The 26214-nt window shown below is 54.2% G+C and overlaps 1 protein-coding gene across 1 annotated transcript; it reads right to left on the bottom strand.

Moving 5' to 3' along the window:
- Nucleotides 1-379: 379 nt before the first annotated feature.
- On the bottom strand, nucleotides 380-26134 carry ADGRG3 (adhesion G protein-coupled receptor G3). Its single transcript, XM_026494854.4, has 12 exons — nucleotides 23081-26134; nucleotides 19413-19575; nucleotides 13074-13209; nucleotides 11478-11624; nucleotides 10517-10651; nucleotides 9913-9952; nucleotides 9669-9760; nucleotides 9424-9536; nucleotides 7037-7317; nucleotides 6752-6845; nucleotides 5154-5437; nucleotides 380-3472 (listed from the first exon to the last, which is right to left on the bottom strand). Exons 1-12 carry the CDS (start codon nucleotides 23298-23300, stop codon nucleotides 3360-3362), a joined length of 1818 nt encoding a protein of 605 aa, XP_026350639.3. The 5' UTR covers nucleotides 23301-26134; the 3' UTR covers nucleotides 380-3359.
- Between the last annotated feature and the right edge of the window lie 80 nt (nucleotides 26135-26214).

Raw genomic sequence — 26214 nt, 5'->3', positions numbered from 1 at the left:
TTGCCATTCCTTCGAGAACCTTTACTCTGCCTGAAGCCCATCTCTGGATGAGGAGTTAAGTAGGATCCTGTTTTATTTTTCTTCATATAATGGGCCCCTTTTCCAACATCATCCTCTGTCCCTTATTGGTGATGCCGCTATTGTTGTGCCCTAAGGCCCCCAGATGTGTATAAATCTGCCGCCGAGCCCTTTGTTCTGTTCCCCTGGTCTTCATGCCTATCCCTGCACAGACCCCATGTTGCATTTACCACTATGGCCTTGTAATATCTTTATAACTGCAGGTCCAGTCTTCTTTCTACTCCCTCTTTCATTAAGGTTGACTTAGCTATTTGAGGCCGATATGCCTCCATATGAATGTTAGAGTACATTTGAGGAAGTCTTAAAAAAATCATTGGAAATCTTTATTGGAACTGCATTGTATTCATTGGTTAATTTGGGAAGAATTGTTGTCTTTTGATATTAAGTTATCCATCTGGGAACACAGAGCCAGTAAGTCCTCTTATGTCCTGTACATTTGTTAAAACGTAATGAAAAATACAAGGAATGAAGAAGGTGGGGTGGAGCAGAAAGAACCAGGCAGGGAGGCATGGCAGGAGGCCCTCCTTGCAGATGGCCACAGCAGCCCGGAGCAAAGGTGTGGCTCAGTCACCGTCACGCTGGGCTGGGGGTCCAGACCCGGGGCACCCTCTCAGCCAGGATCTCCCTGAAGCCTTCATCCATTCTGTGGGGGCAGTTACTGCTATGGGGCTCAGTAGGTGAGGAACTGGCCCAGTGCAAGTTGCAGAGGAAGAATGTGGTCCAGACAGGCTGACCTCAGAGTTCCTGCCTGTCAGCCTGGTGCTGCCCACCTCCTAGCTTGCTACTGTGGTCTGTGGTGACAGTGGAGCCCCCTCCATCTGCACTGGGCCTTGGGGTGCATTTTTGCCAGAGCTCCGCCTGGCCTTGGCATGTGCTCAGCTTGGCACTTGGAGCCACTTTCACAGGGACCCCAGGTTATGAGGGACCCCAGCCCCTCTGCCCCTGTCTGGCCCACCATTAACCACATCTCCCCAACTTCCCTCTCCATCAGCACCAGGAAACCCAGTCCATTCGGCGGCTATGGTTTTGTTGCCCCCGCATCCAACTGGGAAAGCTGGAGCCCAGTGTTTCCCTGGAGACTCAGGGATCGGGGCTGAGGCAATAATTCTGGAACCCAGGCAATGCTCTGGGAGGCAGCATGGACAGCCCAGAGAAGCCCAGCTCTGCGTCAGCCCCGCTGGCCCGTAGCCTTGGGCAGGTTGCTGGACCTCTCTGGGTCTCCATTTCCTCCTCCCGCACAGGGCCGGCGCACTTGGCAGGGCTGTGGAAGGAATCTGGAAGGGAGCTGAGCCCTTCATCCCCCTCCCATGTTGCACACAGGTCTTAAAGGCTTATGGTTCACAGAAAGGTACCGCCTGCTCTTTCTTCAAGCCGCGGGGCTCCCTGGTTCCTGCTGCGTCACTCTCAGGGGCTTTGCTTTTGTCACCTCACTTCATGCTCACAGGTCGGGGCAAGAACTTGATGATCCCCATTTTATGGAGGGCGACGCTGAGGCTCAGAGAGGGGAGGTGACATGCCCAGCATCACAAAGCCCCTGAGTAGTGGAGCCAGGATTTGAACCCAGGCTCGTCCCACACGGAAGCAGCCGTGGAACACACAGGTTTGTGCTCAGAAACTCTTGAGATTTTGGGGTGAGGGAGCCCAGCCCTCCAGCGTGGGAAATAGATGTCTGTAAAAGTAAGTCCCCAAACCCAGCAAGCTTGTCTGCAAAACCTGATATAACGTGGCTCCGCTGTCGCAATTGTCCGCACACTAGAATTTCTCTTCCAGGAACACAGCGACTTGCATAAACCAAGGGCCTCTGCCTTCCTGCCTTTCACCCATTTGCTGGGTGGGAGGAGGGAGAAGAGGGCATCCATGGGCCCGGGCACTGGGGAGCAGGAGGTGGCCTGACGCCCCAGGGGCTGTGGGGGACTGTCAGGTAATAGCGGCTTCTCACCTCCAGCGGGTGCTTGGCCTTGGCAAAGCACATTGGGAAGGGCGGGGGTGAGCAGAGAAGGTGAGAGGCCCCCCATTGGGAAGGGCGGGGGGTGAGCAGAGAAGGTGAGAGGCCCCCCATTGGGAAGGGCGGGGGTGAGCAGAGAAGGTGAGAGGCCCCCGTGGTTGGGAACATAAGGCTAGAGTTGGGGCATGACGGTGTGAGGTGGGGCCGGCCAAGGGGCTGCTCTCTTTCTGTTCCCTCCACTCTTTTTTTCTTTCTTTGTGTTGGTTTGTCTATTAATTCTCTCTCTCTTATCTCTGCCTCTATGTTTCCTACTGAGGAGACCAGCTCGAAGTTGCGAAATGGAGGCCCAGCCACTGGAGGTGACACATACCCAAGCTGGGTCTGGCCGGAGACACTCCCCTGGCTCAGAACCCTGTCCGGCCCAGCTCACACATCCGTCTAGTCAGCCAGCAGATATTTATTCCGGGTCTGAACCGAGTCAGGTTCGGGCTGGGCTGAACTGGTGAGTGAGGCCTGCGTGCCTGCCGGAATGGAGCTCGGATCCTGGGGAAAAAGCCTGCCTTCTCTCTGCTCAGCCCCGCCGCTGCTCCCCTGCCTTGCCCCTTGGACCATTTGCCCTCCAGCCCACGGTGACGGCAGATCAGAGGTCGGGCCACATATGGGGCTGTCGGAGTAGGGAGAGGGCCTGCTTGTGGTGTCACACCCACTACTGAATAAGCGGCACTCTCTGAAATTCGGTGTCCCCGGACAGCTGGAGGGTTGGCAGCCCCCTGAACGGCGGGGCCTCATCCGTGGAGATAGGCCCAAAGCTCTAGCCCACAACTGCCCCAGTGCCTGACGGGATGGGGACAGGCAGCCAGAGGGTGTGGGTGGGGAGGGCAGTGGCAAGGGGGAGGAAGGAGAGAGGCCGGGCTCCTTCAAGGGGCAGCACTAGCAGCAGACTCTCCTGTTACTGAGACCAGAAGGTGGCCAATGGCAGAGATGAGCTGCTTTGCTATGAAGGCAGGAGGTGGGGTGGGGAGAGGGGGCGGTGCTGGCAGGGGTCTTCGGTGAGGTAGGGGTGGGGCGGGAGCACTGCTCTGTGCTGGCAGGGGTCTTAGGGGTATCCGAACTGTAGACACCTGCTATCCTGGATTTGTGGACTTTAAGACCCATCAAAGTATCTGGACGGAACCTTTGAGGCCAGGCAGGTCCCACCTGGTCCCCATCTCCTCCCTCCCCAGGCACATTGTCCTGAAGCCCAGAGGGAGACAGGGAGCACCCTGCAGTCACATGGGGAGTCAGAGCTGAGTCCAGAATGTGGGGCCGGCTCTCAGCCGGACCCCACGGAGGCCTCCTATTCATGAGACGTGGTGTGGACCTGGTCGGCTCGGCCGGTGCCGGAAGAGGAGGTCACGGCGCTCCGGCTGGGGAAGTAGAGCGTGGCAAACCAGCAGAAGATGAAGACGCCTGTCGGGAGGGAGAGGACCTCCGTGAGCCTGGGTGCGGACCCCCGGGGGCTGGGCAGCCCGGTGGCCGGCTGAGCAGAGGACGGAGAGCTCCATTGTGAAAGTTTAAGAACGATGGAAACATCGGGCAAAAATGAAACCGACGCCTAAAAAAGGACCAAATAGTAATCTTGGAAATGAAACACGGAGGCCTTGACACCACATAGACCTACACCTATCACAGAAGGGAAAGAGCAACATAAAGGCATTTTCAGGCCTTCCCGCCAGCCAGCATTGCCTCCGCCGAGCTCTACTAAGGGTTATTACGGGGTGCACACTGGCAGGAAGAATCGGGAAGGTGGGAGATATAAAAATTATAGTAAGCACAGAAATTGATGGAAAAGTCAGAATGCTGTGTGGGCTTAAAAGGAATTTACAACTAAAACTTGAAACAACCATAAAACTACTGAGACGCGTTCAAGGGCAGTTCAAGTGTACTAAGGACCATTGCGTTTGGGAGGAAGAGAGACGTACCGAGGCGCTCAACTCAGCTGAGATAACTCAGTAGAGTGAAGTGTTCAGGCTTAAATATTAAGGGTGGCCTCTGGAAGAATAATGACACAGTCTAGTTTCAAGGCACATCTCCCCATCCCTGGGATGTTCCAGACGTGGACTCATGATTCTTCCCCGGGGGACCATCTATGTTCCCCACAAGCATTAGCTCGGTTACTCATCACGAAATCTGATGAGCAAAATACCAGCATTGCCCCAGCGTTAAAGATGATCAGAGGGGCTGAGCGACTTGCTGAGGTGGTGAGTGGAACGAGGGTTCTGGTCCAGGTCTGCTTCTCCCCAGGGCTACCAAACCACAATGCCACCCAGCCTCACGAGGCCCTGGGAGCCAGCCCTGTTTGTGTGGGCCCCCACCCACTGGCTGTGAGACTTTGACCCAAAGTCAAAGCACACCTCATCACTGCCTTCTCAGCGGTTTCTCTTAGTCAGGCTGTGATGTTTCGGAAAGCAGCGTGTATGACACGGTGTGAGGAGTGAAGAGGAAGGGGGAGCCGTCACCCACACCCTGGGCACCTGCCCTTCTGCTGGGATATCAGAGGAAGGACCTTGCGGGGGCAGGGAGCACACATGTCGATCATTTCCTCTCTTAATCACGTCCTTCTGCCACCGCAACTCCTTACAGACTGTCCACGTCATGTGGCCATCATGTCACGTGGCCCTGTGCTCCTGGTCACAGCTGATTGGACCAGAGATGGACACCTTGCCCAAGATGGCCTGATCCGATCCTTGATTCTCCTAAGAACATGGACCGGGCTGAACCACCCGCCCTAGCCAGGGAAGATCACATGGGGTGGAAGAAGCCATTTGGGAGCCTGGGTAGGAAGGGGCCAGCAGAGAGAAAGAAGGAGTTTCCACAGAGAGAAGAAGGTGAGAGACTACACGCAGCTCCAGAGAAAAAAATAGAGAAAGTCTCTGCTTTGGTTTGGGTGGCTGGTACCAGCTCCCAAGAGGTCAGCCAGCCTTCCCACCTTGCAGTCCTTGGGACAGCCCTGGATCTCTGAAGTCAGTACACTTGATTTGAGCCAGCCTGAGTGGAATCCTGTTTCTTGCCATCCACCCCCTCCCCATACCCCCGAAACACCCCCACAGACACAAGGCAACCCATCACCTCCCTGGCCCAGGGGCCTCACCTTGCAGGGAGTTGAACAGTGAGAAGACATAGATGGTGGACAGGCCCAGGGGCGTGAGGATGGCCAGCCACCAGGTCACACCCACCAGGCTCGAGAGGCCCAGCACTGTGAGGAACCCCTTCCAGCTCGGTCCCTGCTCCCTGCCTGTTGTGGCTCTCGGCAGAGTGAAGATCTTCCAGGCCACCAGGCCCAGGACCACGGCACTGAAGAGGAAGGTGACAAGGAAGTACCCGTGGACGGTGGTGTAGAGCGCAGAGTCCGCCGTCTTCTCCCGGAACCAGCACCTGGAGGAGGCAGACGGCCGCCGGGGCTGGAGACGTGCCCCTGCCCGGCAAGCCCCAGGCAGTCTCCCCAACCGACCTTCCAAGACCAGAAAGACCCCTTCCCCCCACTGCCACCCACCAACCCCCCATTCTCCTGGGAAGGGGCTGTCACGAGGCTCCAATCTACCATTTCTTTAGACCAGCAAGGGCAAAGGGGTCAATTTAACTGCAAAGATATGCTTGGTTTACCCCACATTATGTTGTAAAACAATTGAATTAATGACCACCCTTTACAAAGTGGTTGGGATAAGCTTCCAGATTTCTGCTTTCTCTCTCTCTTTTTTTTTACGTTTTTATTTATTTATTTGAGAGAGAGTGAGCGAGAAAGCATGAGTGGTGGGAGGTGGGGTGGGGGGTGGGGGCTGGGGGGTGGGAGAACTGAGAGGCAGAGGGAGAAGCAGACCTCCTGCTGAGCAGGGAGGACCCTGGGGTCATGACCTGAGCCAAAGTTAGATGCTTAACCACTGAGCCACCCAGGTGCCCCTCTGCTTTTCTTAATGAAGCATGCACCTGGCAGCTCTGTGGATGCCTGCCCAAGGGACATTAGGTGGGTGTGTGACTGCCTGTCTACTGCAGTCCCCACCGGGGCCACCACACACACGTATGTTACCTCCCCGGTCCCTGTGGCCCCTGCACTTGGGACCCTAGGGACAGGACCCAGACCCCACCAGCCTCTGTCAGCGCAGAGCCATGGACCCGGGCCAGGCACCCTGGGAGAAGCTCAGCTCATGCTTCCTGCACTGCAGGGTGAAAGGCCTGAAAGAGTATGTCCATCACCTCCCCCCCATTGTACAGATGAGGAGACTGAGGCCCTGGGAGGGGCCGGGCTAGCCCACATAGCAATTCAGAGGCAGAGCCTAGCTAAAACCGGGCCTGCCATCAACGTTGGGCAGGTTGTGTCCTGCGCAAGGGCAGCTGGCTGAGGGGGCGGGTGGGGCTGAAATCCAGGCTGAGCCCCTGGCATGGCAGGTTGGCAGAGTGGGGGGGTGGGGTATCTTTTTAAATTTGACCAAAAGTGCCCTATGGGCTGCTGGGGCCCAGGCTAGAGCAAGGCATCCTGCCTCAGCTCGCTCTCTCCCTTCTCAGACGCCCTGTCTCATTGCACTTTCTCCTTCCAGTCCTCAGTTTCCCCTCCAGACCATGAGCTAGCTGCAGGATCCTTTGCCTTGACCTACTCTCTCTTCCCAGGATTCCCTCCTCTCCCCACATCCCACCGGCCCAGATCTGTGCAGCCAGGGGCCTGATGGCGCCCCTGCTCGCCCAGCCGGCACTCACAGCTCCAGCGTGGTGACGTTCCTCTGGTCGCGGATGGCGTAGCGGCCGTAGCTGCCCGCACTCCCGGTGCCGAAGACGATTAGGGCAGGCAGGCCTGGACACAGCGGGACGAGGTATGGCATCGCTGGGGCTCCCTTGGCACGTTCTCCTCCAAAATCCCCTCCAGCTGCCCGTCCCTCAAGCCCTGAGCCTGTCAGAGAGGGAGACACCTCTCCGCCCGAGACAGTTGTCCCTCCCGCCCCTGCACGGCCAGCCATGCTCTCCGCCCGCCCGGGCGGCACCTACCCCAGCCCACGAGGCTCAGCTTCAGGAAGTAGTGGCCAAAGTAGGTGTTGAAGACCTTGATGACCAGCAGGTAGAGGTGGAAGGCTTCCAGGCCCATCCAGGTGAAGGTGCAGAGGAGGAAGTAGTGGAAGATGCCCCCCCGGGCCCGGCAGGCGGCATCCCGCGGCTCAGGGCCCTGCCCCACATTGACGAAGAAGGTGAGGTTCAGGAGAAACAAGCTCACGCTCAGGGCCACGTGGATCTTGGGGGCATCTTCGGACTTGAACCGCAGCCGGTAGAACCTGCCGTGAGAAGGGCCAGTGAGAGGCGGCAAGGGGCCGGGCCGAGCTCTTCTCGGGGACGACCTGCACCCCGGCCTCCCCAGCCCACCTCTTCTGGTCCGCCCCTGCCAGCAGCCAGAGGGTGAGCACCCTCAGCTCGGGTGCAGGAGCTCTGTCCTGGCCCACAGGGCCCTGGGGGGTCCACGCCCTGCCGGCCTCAGCCCTCCGCTCCATGCTCAAGCCAGACCGCACACTTGGCAATTCCCTGAATGCATTCTGCTTCTCCACCCCTCCCAGACTTTGTCTCTGCTCTTCCCTCTGCTCTCAATGCCTTTTTCTACTCTTCCTTCAAAATTTCCCCAGGCATTTCCTTCCATGGAAGCTGTGTCTGAATGCCACTTAGCCCAGGCTGATTTGGAAGTTTCCTGCAGCGCAGGGTAGCCCCCTCCCCTCTGGCCCTGACTCTCTGGCTGTGACCGAGGGCTAGCACAATAGGCAACAGGGGGCCTTGCGTGCATTGGTTGGGTGACTGGACTGACCTACAGGGCACAGAGGCAAGAGGAAAGGACGGCGTAGGGAGAGTGAGGCCCAGAGAGGGATGGGGACTCACTCCCTCTCTGTGGAGCTCCCTCTCTGAATTCCTAGCAAATCAGGGCCCGAGGGCTCTCACTGGAGGGATGGGAGCCCAGGGTGCCTAGATGGGAGCATGAGGACTCATGTCGACCCCACCTGAGATGCCAGGGCCCACCCTTGACAGTCGGTGACGAGTCCTCCTGGCACGCCAAGCCCGCTCACGAGCCCCAGCAGTGCAGCCAGCTGGGTCATGCTCAGCTTGCCAGGCGTGGGGCTGTGCTCCAGGCCCAGGCTTGGTCAGGGGCAGGGGCGGCACTGCTCACACTCACGCTTTACTCTGACATGGAGGGGGTGAGGCTAGAGGCGGCTGCAGCCCAAGGCCGAATGGTGACAGAGGCAAAGAGGCACGTGGAGAAGGGCGGTGGGAGGGCCCCAGACAGAGGCGGAGATCCCAGGGCTGCTCAGGCCAGCCACGGGTTGGAAGGCTGGGGCCCAGGGCAGCTTGGGGCATGCGCTGCTCTCACGGGCTCCTTCCAGCTGGCTGTTCCTGTGGGTCCCTCAGCCCTGGCCGGCACCCGGAGAGCCTGCATAGCCACACTGATCTCTGCCTATCCTGCCTACCCGCTCCCCCTCCTGGAAACAGACCTGAGTCTCCCCGAGGAACACCCTTTCCCGCTTGCAGCCCTGATGTTTGGGGGAGGTTGGCCTTTTGTTTGCTCACACCTGCAGGCACATGACCTGGCCCGGCCAATCAGTGGAATCCATTCCTTGACCACAGTGGCCTGTTCAGTCATGGGCACGTGATCCAAGTTAGACCAGAGCAAAACTCAGCTCTGGTGTACATGGGATAAAACTGCTTGGAACCACACACACACACACACACACACACACACACACACGCAAATGCCTGTAAAAAATTATGGAAGCTGTATTCTAGTTGCTAGCACTGTACCAATGTCAATTTCCTGGTTTTGATATGATACTGCAGTTATAGAAAATGTTATCACCGGGAAAAGCTGGATAAAGGAACCAGGCGACGGTATACGGTATTCTTGTAATTTCCTGCTAGTCTATAATTATTTAAAAATAAAATGTTAAAAGAAAAAGTCTTCAGTGTTGGAATTTCATTCAGAAAATTCACTGCCTAGGCAGCTAAGAAGCTGTAGGGCAAGCCTGGGGCTCCCCAAGTCCCCCGAGTATGAAGACGCTGCTTGACATGGCTGACAAAGGAGACAGCAAAGCTGGGAGAAGCAGAGGGACAGCAAGTCCTGAGGACATCTTTTGAGCCCCTGGATCCAACCATACCTGAAGTGGGCACCGTTCCATGAACCACATATTTCCCATTGTGTTTAAGTGAGTTTGACTTGAGTTTCTGCTGCTTCCAACTGAAATAGCTCTGACACATTTCAACCCTCAACCTCATTTTATAGATGAGGAAAGTAAGGTTTGGGGAGGATATCAGTAAAATGCTGCACAAGCAAGCGGCTTTCTAGCCTGCCTTGTTCCCACCCTTGAGGACAAGAGGGAGATGAGGGGGCGGGGGGAATCACCCACCTTAGGGCAGCATAGAGGACAATGGTAAAGGCCAGGAAAATCATAGAGGCTCCACAGCCAGCCTGGGAAATGCGAATGAGGGACTTCACGGTGTCCTGGTCCAAGATCGGCTTCTGTGGGCGACCCCCCCGAACCGGGACCCCATCAGTTGGGAGCCAGGTCCTACACATCCCAAAGGTCCTGGCCCCTGCCAGGAAGCCCCAGCGGCTCCAGAACTGCTAGGATCAGGGTGGGTGGGCCGTTACCAGCAGCAAAGCGAAGAAGGTCAGATGGTCACAGCGACACACAGTCCTCTTGGCTCTGAGCTCTGTGGAGCAGCCGGTGGAAGACCAGTCTCCTGTTGACCGTGGAGAGGAAGGGAGGGGAACATAGGAGAGTGTATGGGAATATGGGGGAGTGGAGGGGACCAGAGAGGAAGGAAGAGAGGGGAGGGGCCCCCGCCAGTAGAGTTCTGCCCCCCCCAAAGGAGCCCACACCCTCCCTGCCTACCTTTAGTCGCATCCCAGAACACACAGTTGAGGGCCATGTTCTGAAACCAGAGAGTGGGAGTCGGGGTGGAGGCAGGGGCAGGTTGGGAGGGAGGAGAGGAGAGTGGGGGAGGGCAAGGGAGGGGTCAGTGTGCCCCACCCCCATCCCAAGTGTGCTTGGGTAGAAAGCAAGGCTCACCCCATGGATCACGCACGAACGTGAAATGCAACATTTGGTGTGCATGGATCAGCATGTGAGAGGTGTGGACACGGTGTGGGGCTGTGGGGGGGAGGGTAGCTTGTCTGGCACACACAAAAGTGTGTACCTTTGGGGGAGCATGTATGTGGGCGGGTGTGTAATCCTGTGTGTGCGCTCGTGGGTTTGCCAGGTCCTCGGTGCACCTCTGTAAGCATGAGCGAGAGGGTGTCTGGAGGTCAAGGGGACATTGGTATGCAGGTGGCACGTGTCCCTGGGCCCACTCGTGTGTATGGTCTTAATGGCTTCCGCAGGTGGATGTGAAAGGCTGGGAGGTGCAGAGTCCTATGCCTGTCTGCCCATATGCTTGTGGGGGACCACCCGCCTGTCTGCCCCATAGCAGCTGCCAGGCCCGGGCCAGGGAGCTCACGGGGGGTAGGTGCTGGTGGGAGAAGGTGATCTCCAGAGGCTCAGCCAGCCTGCTGACAGGTATACTGCCCAAACTCAAGCCCACCAGGCGATTGTTCAACACGTGGCTGCCATCCTTCCGGCTGAGCTGGGGGCCCTGTGGAGGGAGATGAGGGGCTGGGCTTCAGAAAGGGCTGTCCCAACCCAGCCCTGTTGGGGGCTCCTGGGAATCCCCAGGATCCATGGCCCTTGCCTGGAGAGTAAAGCCTGTGGCTAGGGGACCAGGGGACCAAGGGGTCATGAGCAACCTTCTTCTTGCTGCCCCCTGCAGTCTCCTGCCTGGGCTGGATCGCAATGGGCCCTACACCCCAGCCAACTGGTCTCAAAGCCATGCATCCAGCAGCTCTCCATTGCTAGCCCCAGAGCCCCTCCGCCCTCTTAGCTGGCGGAGCGCAGGGCTGGAAGAAAGATCAGCCCCAACTTGAAGGCAGCGAGTGCCTGCACCAGCCCTCACGGTACACCGCATCTACACGTGACTGGACTACACACGTGTGAGGAGGCGTGCCTGGGACACGTTTGCAAGAACGCAGGTACACTTGCTTGCGTGGACACAGTCACCCAGGAACACGCACGATTGCATGTACGCCAGGACTGTGAAAGAATAGGCATGTTTGTCCATGCACAAGGACACACAAGGGGACATGAACGCTTGGGATACACATACAAGTCCAAGGACACTGGTGTGTGGGATGCAGACACCTGAGTGTGTGTGACCAGTGCGAGTGTGCGGTGCACGGACTCCAGAGACGGAAGTCTGGGCTGACCTCGGGCTGCTTTAGAACACTGTGCAGGCTCACACCTCCTCCATCCCCACTGGGACCCACAGCGAAGACTCCAGAGAAGGCAAGCTGGGACGCAGGTCCCTGGTGAGCTGAGCGTTGACCCGCTGAGCTGCCCTGAGCCTCCTCCAGGCCTCTCCTCACCTTGAAAAGATTCCCTGGACCGACGTCCAGGATGGTGATGGCCAGCAAGACCTCCGACCTGTTGCTCTGCAGGGATTCGAAGAGGCTCCTGGGCAGTCGGACTCTGTCGGGGTATGCGTGCTCATCCTCCGTCACCTGCCCCGGAACCTGGAACCACAGACCCCAGAGCTCCCCTCTCTACCCCAGGGCTCCAACCCCCCACGCAGGGTTCCTGCCATTCCCCCACTTGGGAGGGGAAACTGAGGCACTGGGCGGAGGGGCAGCACCTGAGGGCATCACTCTGAGAGGCAGGACACCTGGGGGCACACTGCTAGCTCGGCTCTGTCCAGGCTGTGAGCCCACCGACAAGCCACAGCGCTCACGGACCCTCCGTTTTCCCACTACAGAGAATGGGGCTAATCAGGTGCCTGCGTGACCACCCGTCAGGGTCAAGTGCAAAGTGGGCTGTGAAGTTCAGTCTGCAAGTGTGAGGGAGGGTCGGCTGTGGTGCACGTTAGGCCAGCGTCCTGCCAGTCCCTGTGCTTACACAGGGCTTTGGGGTCCTCGTGTCTGGGTTCTGACCTGGGAATAACTGGGAAGAATAAAGTCCCCAGGAAGAGAGAATGCAAGAGAAGAGGGGAAAATACAAAACTTCACACGGAATGTGATTTCCACCTCTGGCCAACAGCAAATTTTGTAAAAGGGAAGAATGGTTAAAATAGTAAAACAAATTTCATTGGTGATTTGTTCATTCTTGACCTCACTGGTCCACTGGGGCTGCAGCGGGTCCCACCGGGTCCTGCCTCAAAGGCATCCCATGGGTGCTGGAACAGGAGGAGCTGAGGGTTGGAGGCGAGGGACCCAACTTTCTCCTTCCCAGTCCGGACCATTGTCAAAGGACATGGGGTGATCTCTGGGGCCATGGGGTGCCCCCACGCAGAGGGCTCAACAGCTTGGGTCACATTAATCAAGGCGCTATCTTACACGTCCCCTTTTCCAGACAGAACTAGAAGGACCTCAATGATAGCCAACTTGCCTGCTGCCCGAGCTTCCACCTGCAGCTTCACCCCTCAAGGGAGTCTGCACCCTCCCTGCACCCAGAATTCCCTGTGCATTTTCTCCTATAACCTTGAAAGTGGGCAATACTGTCACCATTTTACAGATGGGGCCACAGAGGCTTAGAAAATTTCGGTCATGAGCCCAACATTACATTAGCTGGTAAAGGGCAGAGCTGGGACTTGAATCCAGACCAGTATAAATCTAGAGCTCATCTTACAGATGAGGGCTCTGGGGCCCAGAGAAGGGAAGGGGTTTCCTGGAAGACCGTTAGTGAGGGGTAGGGGGTCTGGGACTGGAACCCAGATCCCCTGACTCTCGATTTGGCAGTCTTCCGAATTGTACCAGCCTCATGCCCTGGGTAATCTGTCATCAGGATCCAGCCATCCAAGCAACTCACTCGCACCTGTTAGCAAAGTGGCAGAGAGCTATCAAATGGGACATGTGAGCGATAAGCTTTGGTGGGCACCAAGCACAGACCAGGAGTCCCTCAGAATTTTGAAAAATACGTCTGAGGGAAATGGAGCCCAAGCCAGCCACCAGGGATAGGGAACTCCTCACCTGGGAGGACGTCAGAGAGAAGAACAGGTCTTCTGAGATGCTGGTGCTGACATTCTGGACAGCAGCCTTCAAAAAAGACATATTCACTGTGTTCGAGTGACTCTTCACCAGATGGTACTCGAAATCCAGCCAGTACCTGCAAAGGGATCAGCGGGCAGGTACGGTCTTGCAGTCTGAGTTACCCACTCCCCTGGTCCCCAGCCTGGATGACGGGAAAAGTGATGCCATGGGCAGCCACTATCAGGCTCTTGGGGTGGGAGGGGTGACCCAGAATATCAAAGGAAGGACCCTGGGATCACTGCAGAGGCTGGCGTGGGAGCAAGCTAGGCTGGTTCAGGGGTATTCCAGAATGTGGTCCCTCTGAAGAGTATGTGTTTGTCTTTTTCTGTAACAAAATATATACAACATAAAGTTTACCCTCTTAGCCATTTTAAACTGAACAGTGCAGTGGCATTGAATACATTCACCATGTTGGGCGACCACCACCACCATCTAGTTCCAGAACATTCTCATCACCCCAGAAGGAAACCCTGTCCCCATGAGGCAGCCACCCTTCCCCTCTTCCCCCAGTCCCTGGCAAACACTGAGCTATGAATCTGCCTATTCTAGAAGTTTCATATAAATGGAATTGTACGGTCTCTGGTCTTTGTGTCTGGCTTCTTGCATTTAGCCTGTTCTCAAGATTCATCTCTGTTGCACAAGCATTGCGTGGCTGGACCACATTTTGTGAATACATTGATCCACTGATGGACATTTGGGTGGTTTCTGCGTTTTGGCTGCCATGAACAGGGCTGCTTGGATTCAAGTCCAAGCTTTTGCTTGAAGACTGGCTTGGAATTCCTTGGGGCATGTACTTCGGAGTGGCGTTGCTGGGTCACACGGTCATTTGACGCCTCACTTCTTGAGGAATTGTCGGAGTGCCTTCCACGGCAGCAGCTGACATTGTCACCACCCACGTTTCAGGGTGCCCATTTCCCCACATCCATGCCAATGCCTGCCGGTCTTCATTTTGTCTTGTTTTGTTTGCGATTGTAGCCAACCTAGTAAGTGTGAAGTGGTACCTCGCTGCGGTGTGACTTTGCATTTCCCTCATGGCTCATGATGTCCAGCATCTTTTCATGTGCTGATTGGCTCTTATATATCTTTATACATTCCTCTGAGTATCTCCAGCTGTGGGACGACAATTGTGCGGCATGAATGCCAACTCGCACTTACTGAGTGCTAACTGCATACTGGGAATTCGGTCTTTGAAGGCTGAACTCTGCAGCAAATGACTCATGGGAATGGAACTGGTGTTGGAAGCACACGGAACACAAAAGTTAATTGCCATTTATTTTATCACGGTCCCTGTGCCATTAGCTAAAAGCAACACTCCGCCCCCCACTCCCTCCACACCCCAATCTCTGTGGTATTGAAACTTCTCCATGGCAAGAGCTCCTTTTCCTAAGCTGGGGTCCTAAGACGTGCTGCCTACCTTTCTTTAGCAATTCTCATCAGGTGAGGGCTGAGGTAGCAATGGGAGAGAAGGAGAAGCAGACACAGCCAGACCGAGGCTGTTGGAAAGGAGTAGCTATGGAGGGCTTGCCAGGGAGACAACAGGGAAGCTTTATTTTCTTTTTTTTTTTTTTTTAAGATTTTATTTATTTATTCGACAGAGATAGAGACAGCCGGCGAGAGACGGAACACAAGCAGGGGGAGTGGGAGAGGAAGAAGCAGGCTCATAGCGGAGGAGACTGATGTGGGGCTCCATCCCATAATGCCGGGATCACGCCCTGAGCTGAAGGCAGATGCTTAACCGCTGTGCCACCCAGGTGCCCCGGGAAGATTTATTTTCATATCATTTTTGAACAGTTGCAGTTACCAAGGGAAGAAACCCAAAGAAACCACAGAGAAAAATATTGTACCATATAAAGAGAAAACCATGCAAATACGTGCAAATGTGCTTGGGTGGGGTGGGCCATTAGAACACCAGCCAGCCAGAAACAGCAGGATGAGATTGTTGAAATCCATTGATTAAGCTACACAAAGAGTCTAGCTTTATTTACCTTCTAAAAATCTAAACAAAGTATTGTGACTTGCACTGTTTCCAAATATAATAGTGAATTATAATTATATGTATATGTACTTAATTGTATTTCTCTCTATATATAGATACACATTTACGCATAGATACAAGCACGTAAAAAGGTTTTGGCCTCACAAAACAATGCAATTCACTTTCTTGAGGGAAGCTTTCCTGATTCGGTTCTCAGAGCACTTTAAAACATTATTTTAGTTGTGAAATGTAACATGTACTCCGAAAGTCTAAAGCATAGATGTAGAGTTGAATTTTCAAGGACAAAGTTGACACCCGTTTAAACATCATCTTCTTTGTCTGATATTAACACAGCTACTCAGATATCTTTGGTTCGTGTTTGCATGATACGTGTTTTTCCACACTATCCCTTTTTTTTATATTGTAAGTGGTGTGAGGTTCAACACCTTGCCTTCTACCTAGGAGGGGATATCTTGATCTTCTCTAGACCTCTGAATGCCCAGAAAATTCCCTGAGATGATGGGCCCCTGAACTCTCGTGGGGTTTATTTCCCATCCTCTAGTTCACATTTGGTTTCCTAAGGCATCTTAACTACTTGCCACTTTCTGCTCATCAGATCCAGTCCACGTGGTGTGGCCACTATAGTGGACCAGAGTGATGCTTTGTAGAGTGTTAAGATTAGTAAGGTCTCAGGGAACTAAATGATGACAGAGATCAGGAGAATTGACCGAGCCCAGAGAAAACTGTGGCAGTATACTGTTGGCTCTGCCAGGTAAAAGTAAACCATTTCCAGTAGCCCTTGAAAATTGGTATAGAGAATAATGCATTAGCCATGGAACGTATCAATTGCCTGGGGTTGGGTTGGTTTGTTTGAGGAAACATACTCCCCTGGAACAGCAGCTGCGGGTGGACTGCACACCTGATTAAGTGTAGGATAGTCCACAGGCATTCCCCAGCATCCACCTGACTTCTGGTGAGTTAAGATAGGCAGTTATGGAGTTACAATAGGCATCACCACCCCTATATCTCTCAAGTCCTTTATGGTGGCATTAATTGCTACAGTTCTCCCCAACGATGTACTTTGGTTTCTGGTTTATTATCTTGGTAAGGAGAAGATATTCCAGGAGTTTCCATTTTGCCCATCAATGAGATGCCCTCCCAGAGGCAATTAAATGGAGAAAGAATTCTTTTCAATAAATGGTGCTGAAATAATTAGACTGCAAAAATTAATAATAATAATCATAATAATATAGTTAAACATCTACCTCACACTGTGTATAAAAAAATTAACTCCAAATGTATAACCTAATTATAAGAGCTAAAACCACATACGCTTATAGAAGAAAACAGAAAATCTGTAGCTGGATGAACATTTCTTTGATATGCTATCAAACACAAAGACACATTTCAATTTGACTTCCTCAAAATCAAGGGCTTTTGATCTTCGAAAGACATCATTGGGAAAACAAAGAGACAGGATATACACTGAGAGAAAATATTTGCACATCAACATCTGATAAAGGACTTGAATCCAGAACACATGAAGAGTTCTTAAAACTCTGGGCGCCTGGGTGGCTCAGTCGGTTATGCGCCTGCCTTCAGCTCAGGTCATGATCTCAGGGTCCTGGGATCGAGCCCCTCATCAGGCTTCCTCCTTAGCAGGGAGTCCGCTTCTCCCTCTCCCTCTGCCCCTCCCCTTGCTTGTGCTCTCTCTCTCAAACAAATAAATAAAATCTTTTTAAAAAAAGAATTCTTAAAACTCAGTCTGAGAAGACAAAATCCAATTTAAAAGAAGAGGGAAAGATTTGTGTAGTCATTTCGCCAAAGAAAAGGTGCAAATGGCTAATCAGCATATGAAAAGATACTCAACATCACTGGTCCTTTGTGAAACACAAATTAAAACCACAGTGAGCTACCACTGACACTCACCGGATGGCTACAAGCAGAAAGACCGACAACGTTGCAAGATAGTCCTAGAACTACGGCCCTTTTTCATGCTGACGCAAAAGCAAATGATACACTTGGAGGAAGAGTTGGGGTTTTTTTATAAAGTGAGAATATCAAATATCCCAGCAATTCTGTTCCTGGGTATTCACCCAAAAGTAAGGAAAACATACATCTACAAAGATTCGAATTCAAATGTTCATGGCAGCGTTGTTCACAATCACCAAACTGGAAACAATCCAACGTCCATCCATCGATGAATGAATAAACACAATGTAGTGTATCCACACAAGGGAATATTACTCAGTAACAAAAAAGAACAAACTATTGATACATGCTAACGTATGAATATAACTCAAAAACGTGTAAGTGAAGGAAACAAGACTCGAAAGACAGTATAATGTATGATTCCCTTACAGAAAATACCCAGAGAAGGCCAGTCTACGGAGTAGAAAGCAGATGAGTGGTTGGCTGTGGCTGGGTATGTGGACAGGGATTGTGTGCAAACAGGCATGAGGGTCCTTTGGGACTGATGAAAGTGTTCTTAAAATGATTGTCTTAATGGTTCCATTCACTTTATCATATACCATAAATTATTCAACTGTATTCTAGCAGCGTACGTCACTCGAACGGTAGTACACAAATTGTACCTTCATAAAGCTATCAGAACTAATAAAAAGAAATGAGATACCACTGAGCCTTTCCAGAATGGCGAAAATTAAAACGACTGATAATACCAAGCATCGCAAGGATGTGGGGGAACTGGGACTCTCGCACGTGGCCAGTGAGAGGAGCAACTAACGTAGCCTCCGTGGAAAACTTTGGCAGTTTTCGCCAGGATTCATCATACATCTACCTGCGACATCAATGCCACCTCTAGGCATTTATCCGAGAGAAACAAATGCATATGTCCATGAAAAGACATGTACAAAATGTTCATGGCAGCTTTATTCTTAATCGCTCCTGTTAGGGATGAAATGTTTGTGCCCTCCCCGCAAATTCGTATGTTGAGATGGGCTGATGCCCAGACCAACCTCATGGGGTTGTGAAGATAAAGGATGTAACTTGGGTAAGTGCTAGATTTGGGAACAGAATCTAGATCTTCTGACTCCAGATCCCCGCTTTTTCCAAAGTGCTTATCCCCACCGTAAGGCAGTGCAGAGAGGAGCTCCCAGAACAGCCTCCCAGAGCGAAGAAGCTACTGGAACAGCTTTGGGGAGGTGGGATGGCAGTGTTTCCAGGCCACTGAAATGATGCCGTTCCATCAGATTGCTGTCCTAACCCTGAGCCTGAGAACACAGGCTTTTCATTCATTTGTTTGTTTGTTTCAGCAAACATGCATTGAGTGCCAGATATGAGCTTGTCCTGAGTATCTTAGAATGATGGCCAACTTTAATTTGAAGGGAGAGGAGGGGAGAGACGTGAAAATATTTTTGGAGTTGATTCTTCGAGATGTTGTATTCTAAACCCCTTCTTCTCCCTAATCCCCATATCTCTGAACCTTTTGGACTTATCGGTCTCTTGGTCTTATTGATTCTTCATCATATGGAATTTCTAAGCCATCCCTCCTTTCCAGATGTACAGTGCCAATTGGTGGTGATGATGGTAGTTCAGGCTTCACCCCTATCCAGACCACTGTGGTTGCATCCTACCTGGTCACGTCTCCTGCATCACCATCCTTGTACCCTTCCCTGAAACCTGAGCACTCTTTCTCAAAAGCAAAATTGACCATGCTCTTCTTCTGTTTAAAATATGTCCTTGCTCTGCCCCCTCCCACATTGGTATTGCTTACCTGACCCTTCACACTTTGGTCCCTGCTATCCTATTCTAGCCTATCCCCTACCCAACCCACCTCCCCAGTGTTGCCTCCACCCCCCGCCCTTCACCCTTTCACATTTCAAAGCACCGTCGTTCTCCCCCAAATACTCTCTGAAGTTCTGATATCTGTAGCCCATAACATTGCTTGGATCCAACTAGAAAACTCCTATGCAGTCTTCAAAGCCTTTTCGGGGGTTGCCTCCTCTGTGAAGCCTTGGCAGGCTTCCTTCCTTTGAGCTAACCTGGCATCGTGTCCACCCTTTTGTATGATCGCACTCTAGGATCATCATCATTTGGGCCCGTGTCCGACCTTCCGCAGTGGTAGGGATGGGGGCTGTTTCATCTCTGCATATCCCAGATCAGAAAGGTCTCCGTGAATGGATCGGAGGGTATGTGGGTGTCAAAGAAGAGGGTGGAAAGGTGAGATGGGAGCAGCGTTTTCAGGAGCCATAGGGGCTGAGAGCTGTGGCCCTTCTTAACAGCCTCCCTGCCACCCTCCAAGGAGCCCCAGGTTCCTGCCGTAGCTCGCAAGGCCCTCTTACCTCTGCAAGTTTTCCAGATTACAGGGTTCATTCCCAGACTGAGTGCACTTTGTGAAGCACTCAGCAGTGCTCCCCAGGTGGAAAGATTCATACTGGCCCTCATTGATGGACCCCAGGCAGACGTTTCTCGGTTTCTCAGTTTGGCTCCTAGAATTTTCCATACCTGAAGGAGGGATGCAGAAGGTGTGAATGGACTGGGTGGGGAGGCAGCAAGGGTAGGTGGTTGGGGCTAAGAGACTCAGGCTCCAGGGTCTGGGGATGTGGGCTAGAATGCCAGTTCCATCCACTCACACTAACTATGTGTACTTGAGCTGGACTCACTGTCCCTGGGGCCTCAGTTTCCAAGGCAAAAGGAGATACGACACCCCACCTCACAGGGCCAGTGGGATGCTTTGGGGAAGTGTGTACAAAGCGTTTGACAAATGGCTCTGTAGATTCAAAGACTCATATATTAGTCTTATTACCCTCTACCACCTCCTCCGGGGAGTCTGCTGGGCTTTCCACAGTGTTCCATATCAGACATTCCAAAGCCCTTGTAACTGTGACCTCATGGGCGTATTCTGTCTCAGTTTGCCTCTTTCTCCTACATTCTCATTATGACCCTCACAGGCTACCTCCTGGGGTAGGGAGCGAACACAGAACACTGAGGGCCCCTAGAGCACAGTGACTCGAGCAAGGTCACCAGCTAGCGGGAGGCAGCTCCAGGACAACAGACCAGCTTTTGTGACTTCTAGTTCAGTCCCCCTTTCACCTGGTGTGGGGGATGGAATGGAAGCTTGGAGTCACTTACCAGCTGTGTGACCTCAGGCAAGTTACTTAAACTCTCTGAGGCTCCATCTTCTCATCAGCCAAATGGGACTAATAATACCTTCCTTGTGAGTTTGGGGGAAGATTAGAGACCATTCACATACATAAAGGATCTAGTTCATAGTAAATGTTCAAAGAGCCAGTATCATTTACTCCAGGAGATGAGAACTTCATTGTAAGCCTATTTATATCTTCGTGTATTTACATTGGACGTATGTATATATCTACATAGTTACCTGTCAATAAAATTCATACATGCACAGTTTTTTAAACCGTACACAAGGACACAAAATGAAAAGTCGAAGTCCCCACAGCTCCCAGCTCACACTCCAGAGTTCACGACCAGCGACAGCTCACTGCACAACCTTGTGGAAATTTGCTATACATAGGCAAGTATTTTGCTGTAAATCATTTAAAAATTTACGTGAATGGGATCACTTGGCAAGCTATCTTGAGGAGCTTTCCACACCAGCCCCTGCTGGTCCCTCTCCCTGATACACGTGCACACTATTTCACCAGGTGGGGTTGCACTTTCTCAACTGGTCCTCTGTTGGTGGACTTTTAGGATTGTCACTCTTTTTCCCCCCTATTTTGAACAATGCTGCTTACACCTTTGTCAGCTTGGGTTAAGAATTCATAGAAAACATTACAATCCTAGGAATTTCTGGGTCAAAATGTATGAGCTTTTAAAAAGGGGTAGGTAAATGGGAGCCTGGGTGGTTCAGTCGGTTAAGCGTCTGACTCTTGGTTTCAGCTCGGGTCATGATCTCAGGGTCCTGGGATCGAGCCCTGAGTGGGGCTCTCTGCTCACTGGGGAGTCTGCTTCAGAGTCTCCTCTCTGCCCCTCCCCCATGTGTGCATGCTCGCTCTCTCAAATAAATAAATCTTTTTAAAAAAGATATTCATGACACTGTTTAATGGGAAGAAGCAAATACTGGATGACCATGCATGTAATAGGATCCACGTTTGCTTTTTAAATAAGGAGGAAGAGGGAGAGAGAAGAGGGAAGAAGAGGGAAAGGAAAAGAGAGAGGAGGGGGTGTTAACCGAGTCTCCCTCCTGGCCTGCCATGAAATTTCAGCACAGTCATATATGTGAAGCTTTTGGCAAGTACAGAAAAGATGACTATCTTTCTTGTGATTATTTTCTGAAGACACTGGAAGCATTTAGCCAAGAGAGAGAGCGCCTGGCCCGGGTCTGGGTGGGATGGTGCCAGTCCCCATCTCAAGACCTGTGCTACCCTCCCCTACCCCGCTCTGCCCCAGAAGCTGGCCTCCAGGGACCACCTCAATCCAGGTTCAAGTGGGGAGCGGGGGGCCAGAAGTCAGGGAGCGGTACCTGCCCCTCCCCACGGCTCACCACCAGGGAGGGGCCTGCTTCCCTCTGCCGTGGCCACGGCCTCCTCAGCGCAGAGCCCGGCACACACAGAAGCCCCGTCAGTGTTCTCGGAATGAACGGATCCATGGGCAGGCCCATGAAGTCCACCAAAGAAGGAGACTCACCTCTACGTCTAAGCCTCTCAAGGCTCCTCACGCTATTCGAATGGCTGGCACTTTGCCCAAACACCCACAGCGCCATGGGTAAACTCAGTCCCTCGGGGGAGCCTTGAAGTCCCCGCCGGTGTAGTTATGGCTTTTGCGAAGGGCCCGGCGTCCCCGTGATGCCCGCTGAGACCGGTCAGTAGCCACCACTGGTTCTTGAGTCAACAATTCAGTCAAGTGCTGCCGGACAGCTCACTCTGCCAGGAAGGCAACACCGCCGTTTGTCCTTCCATGAGCCGGGGACTGAGCCTTGCACTTCACCGACTCTCTCAACATTTGAAGAGAAGATTCTTTGTGTGTGTGTAAGATTTTATTTATTTGAGAGAGAGAGCATGAGAGAGAGAGCGAGAGAGAGCGAGCATGAGCAGGGGGAGGGGCAGAAGGGGGGGGAGAAGAGGGCTCCCCACCGAGCAGGGAGCCAGACATGGGGCTCAATCCCAGGACCCTGAGATCATGACCTGAGCGGAAGACAGACGCTTAACGGACTAAGCCACCCAGGCACCTTGAGAAGAAGGTTCTTTGAAGCCCGAAGAGGTTGATCCATGTGCCCAAAGCCATGTGACCCCCTGCTGGGCAGGCCTGCAGGATGCTCACTGATCAAGAACAAACAGGAGGAGCACTCAGGCCACTGAGATGGGAGCACTCCCTCTGCCTGAGGGAGTCCCTGCCGACATCACAGGGCCCCAAGGAGGGTAGCTGAGAGCTGGCCAGGTGGGCCAGGGGTGGGCTTGGCTTTCCCAGCAGAGAGGATAGCCAAGGGCAAGGCCTGGGGTCTCAAACTGCTCTGGAGGACCACCGCATGTGTGTGTGCAAAGCTTATGGGAGGAGTGGGGGGGAGTCTTGTTCCTGGCTCGGGAAACTGGGGACTGGGGGGCCATTGCTGGGACAAGGAGAGGGGAGCTGGTGGCGGGGTCAGGGTGGAGGGAGCCAGACAAGGGGATGAGGGAGGACAGTACAAGCCCCAACTGGCCTCAGCCTCCGGATCATCCCGACCCCCTTCCCCAGAAGCTCAGAGGCCAGCTGGATAAGGGTGTGTCCAGGGCCCACCTGTGTCCCAGAGACGGGCCTGTCAGGGAGCCACAGCCCAGAGTAGGGGGGGAGCTCTGTGGGGAGCACAAGACACCCGAGACCCAGCGCTGACCCCAGTTTATCAGGATGACAACTAACTCAGAGGACGAGGGGAGAGAAGGGGCCGAGGCCATCGGGGTGGGCTCTTGGATGGACATGCTCTAGACACCCCACCCATACCCACTTCCCTGTCCCCGGCCCTGGGTCTCCCAGGCTCCCGGGGCTCCCAGGGGATGAGAAACCAGCTGCTTACCTGAGGCCCAGAGCAGGAGGAGCGAGAGAAGCAGGACCCCCAGGGCCCTGAGTGTCATCATCCTTGGGCAGTCTGGCCCACGCTGGCCGGAGCCCTGTGTCTGAGCGTCCCTCTGGTCCCAGGCTCTGTGATGTGGCCTGCCTCCCTTCCCCGCCCTCCCACAAGGCTGTGTTGCGCTTCCTGTGGCCTCTTTCTCAGCCTTCCTGCACCACACCACCATCAGCTGGGTTGTGAAAGGCTAGTATGGGGAACTGGGCTGCACTCCTGTCTCACCCCACCCTGTGACCACCTACGGAGGGGGCTGCTGAGCCCACACGGGGCTGCTGCTGGGGGCTGGGAAGTTGGGGTCCAGCAGCCACAGAGGCCTCCACACCGAAGCAGACCCCTGGGGGATGTGGACGAGCACAGGCTTTGGAGTCAGGCACACCTAACTCAGACCCTCCTCTCAGTAGCTGGGGGCCTCTCTGATCCTCAGTTTCTTCCTCTGTAAAGCAGGTACAGCAATAGGGCTGTCACGTAGGGCCGTACTGGGGTTTGAGGAGACCCGTAACTTGAGAGGCACAAGCCTGGCTACGGGGATGTGGATGGCGCTCACGCTCCTTCCCTCATGCCTGTGGTCTGAACAAGACTGGGATCAAGCCCAGGCCTGCCGGGGCCTAGGAGGGGAGAAGGACCAGCTCTGTAGGCCCCAGCCTTCCCCGCCCAGACCAAGTAACAGGAGAGGTGGGTTACAGAGTGCAGGAGCATGGGCTTGGGGGTTGGTCCGGCCTGGGCTGACGTCTGTCCTGGCCACTTCATGGCTGGGTGAGCTTGGGTGAGCTGTCTGCTGCTCTGAGTCTCTCATAACACATGCAAAGAACTCATGAGATCATGCATGTGAATTGTCTAGACCACTGGGTGTGGTCCCGGTCGTTATCTCTTTATGATTGTCAGCACTGTGCAATTACCGTCCTACCACCCAGCTGGTCATTGGTGGCCCAGACGGGAAGTGGGAGCAGCAAACACACATGGGGGGGCAGCACGAGGGAAGCGGAGGGGCTGACCACTCGGGCCCCAGCTCTGATGGCTCTGAGGAAGTCGTGTAGAGGAGGCCAGGGCCCTTGGCGTGGACCCACGCTCGCTGCAAGATCAAAGGTAGAGAGCACCCCACCAAGAAGGTGTACCCTCCCAGCATTGCCCCCACAGGGCCAGAGCTAGACGTGCCCTACCGTGGGGGTCTGAGGACCCATCCAGCCCCTTCCCCTTCCTCCCACACCGTGTTCAGACAGGATTCGGTTCCCCACTGGGCTCTCTGGACCTGGGGAGGGTTGAGGAGAGGATGTACGGTCACTCATGGGCCGTGGGTGGCAGGTGGGCATCTGGTGCAGTGCCCTGGGCCCTTCCTCTGCAGGGAAGGTTTGGGGTCAGATGGGAACCACGGGGCCTGTCCCGCCTCCCTCCCAGTGGCAGCCAGGTGAGGTGAGATGGTAGACAAGGGCTTTGTGAACTGCGACCTGCTGGGCCCACCCCTGGAGACGCAGCCTGGCACCATGGCCCTCAAAGGGGCTCACGGGGTCCTTTTTGTGAAGGAGGGACCCAGAGCGTCCAGCACACCTGGAAAGATAGGACCAGGGGGCTGGGAAAGTGACAAAGATAGCTGGGCAGGGCCAGGGTGAGCACCACTCCTCCTAGGCCCCACCGGGGCTGGGGACGGGCCTGGAGCCATGTACAAAGCCTGAGACCCCCAAATCCCAGGGCAGATGAAACCGTAGCTTCGCTTTCTGCCACCTCCCGCCACTGCGGGCTCATCCCAGTGGCTCCAGGTGGGCTCCAGTCTCCAGGGACAAGGCCTCCAGTGGCTCCAGGTGGGCTCCAGTCTCCAGGGACAGGGCCTCCAGCGGCTCCAGGTGGGCTCCAGTCTCCAGGGACAAGGCTCCAGGCTTCTGGCCAGGCCCGGCTCACGTTCAGCCTTCCGGCTGCTTCAGTCTGTTGTCCACCCAGAGCGACGTCTCCACACACAAACCTGGTTGTGTCCTGAGAACGGCGGTCCTGCTCTCCAAGACCCTACAGCCCGGTGACGTGCTCGATAAGAACCACCAGGTGGCCCGTCCAGCGCCTGTCTGGAGAAGGTGGGCTCCAGCCTGAGAGCCCTCCCTGCCACCTGAGCCAGCCTCAAAAGCAGCACCTAGTCTTCAAGAGTTCTTTGAAGTGGGAGAATTTGTTAGAAGGAAGTGCTATCTGCCTGGGGAAGGGGGCTGGGGCCTTTCCTTCCCTCCCTGAGGATAGCGGGAGGTGCCCCCAGGGCTAGCCCAGAGTTGGGGCCCCACGGGACCCTGTGGAGACTGAGCGGTCTGTGAGGAGGGAGCTGGCTCTGACCCCCCTGAGCTGCCCAAGCGGGACACTGTGGGCCAGGCTGGCCTCTGCCCTCAGGACTCGCAGAAAGGTGGAAGCAGAAGCCAACAGGTGAGGAGGAGGGGCAGAGAGAACTGGAAGAGAAGCAGGGCGCAGGGAGGGCCCACATGCCGAGGTCCCGCATCCGTGCGGTCAGAGGGCACTACCAGGCTACTCCTGGCACTAAGGTGGCTTCGTATGCATCTGCCCAACTCCAGACCCTGGGGCCCTTTGTCCCAGCCCGCCACTCCCCGGAGCGGCTGGAGGCAGTGATAGGAGACAAGTCCGATCATCTCTTCTCGCAGGCCACCTACGTCACCCCGGCCCACAAACTCGGTCCATACATCACATGACCAGCCAAGGGCTGAATTCAGTCCCCACATTTGATTTCTTCGGCCAGTGAATTTTCTAGATAAGCCATATTTTTAAATCAGGGGATTTTGCACGCACACAATCTGGATTTCTGATTTATCACAAAAAGCCAGTGGTCCGGCTACACAGCCCCTCATCCCTGCATCCCTGCACAGGGCAGCGGGTGGCTGGAGCCCAGTGGCTTGTCATCTCCAAACCACCACAGACCCGGCATTCCCCGCTGCATCCCCAACCCTGATGCCAGGCTGTCCTTTATCCCCCTGCTTGTCTGGTAGATAGTTTCCAGCAGCTGATTTTTTTCAAACACGGCCTCCTCTCATCTGTGTTTCCTGACTGGCCTGGTGTTTGCATCGGTGACTCTTAATAGAAGCACAGAAGACGTGCTCCAAATG

This window comes from Ursus arctos, unplaced genomic scaffold, assembly GCF_023065955.2.
Source record: "Ursus arctos isolate Adak ecotype North America unplaced genomic scaffold, UrsArc2.0 scaffold_19, whole genome shotgun sequence".
Lineage (NCBI taxonomy): Eukaryota > Metazoa > Chordata > Mammalia > Carnivora > Ursidae > Ursus > Ursus arctos.
This window is presented reverse-complemented; position numbering and strand designations above follow the sequence as displayed.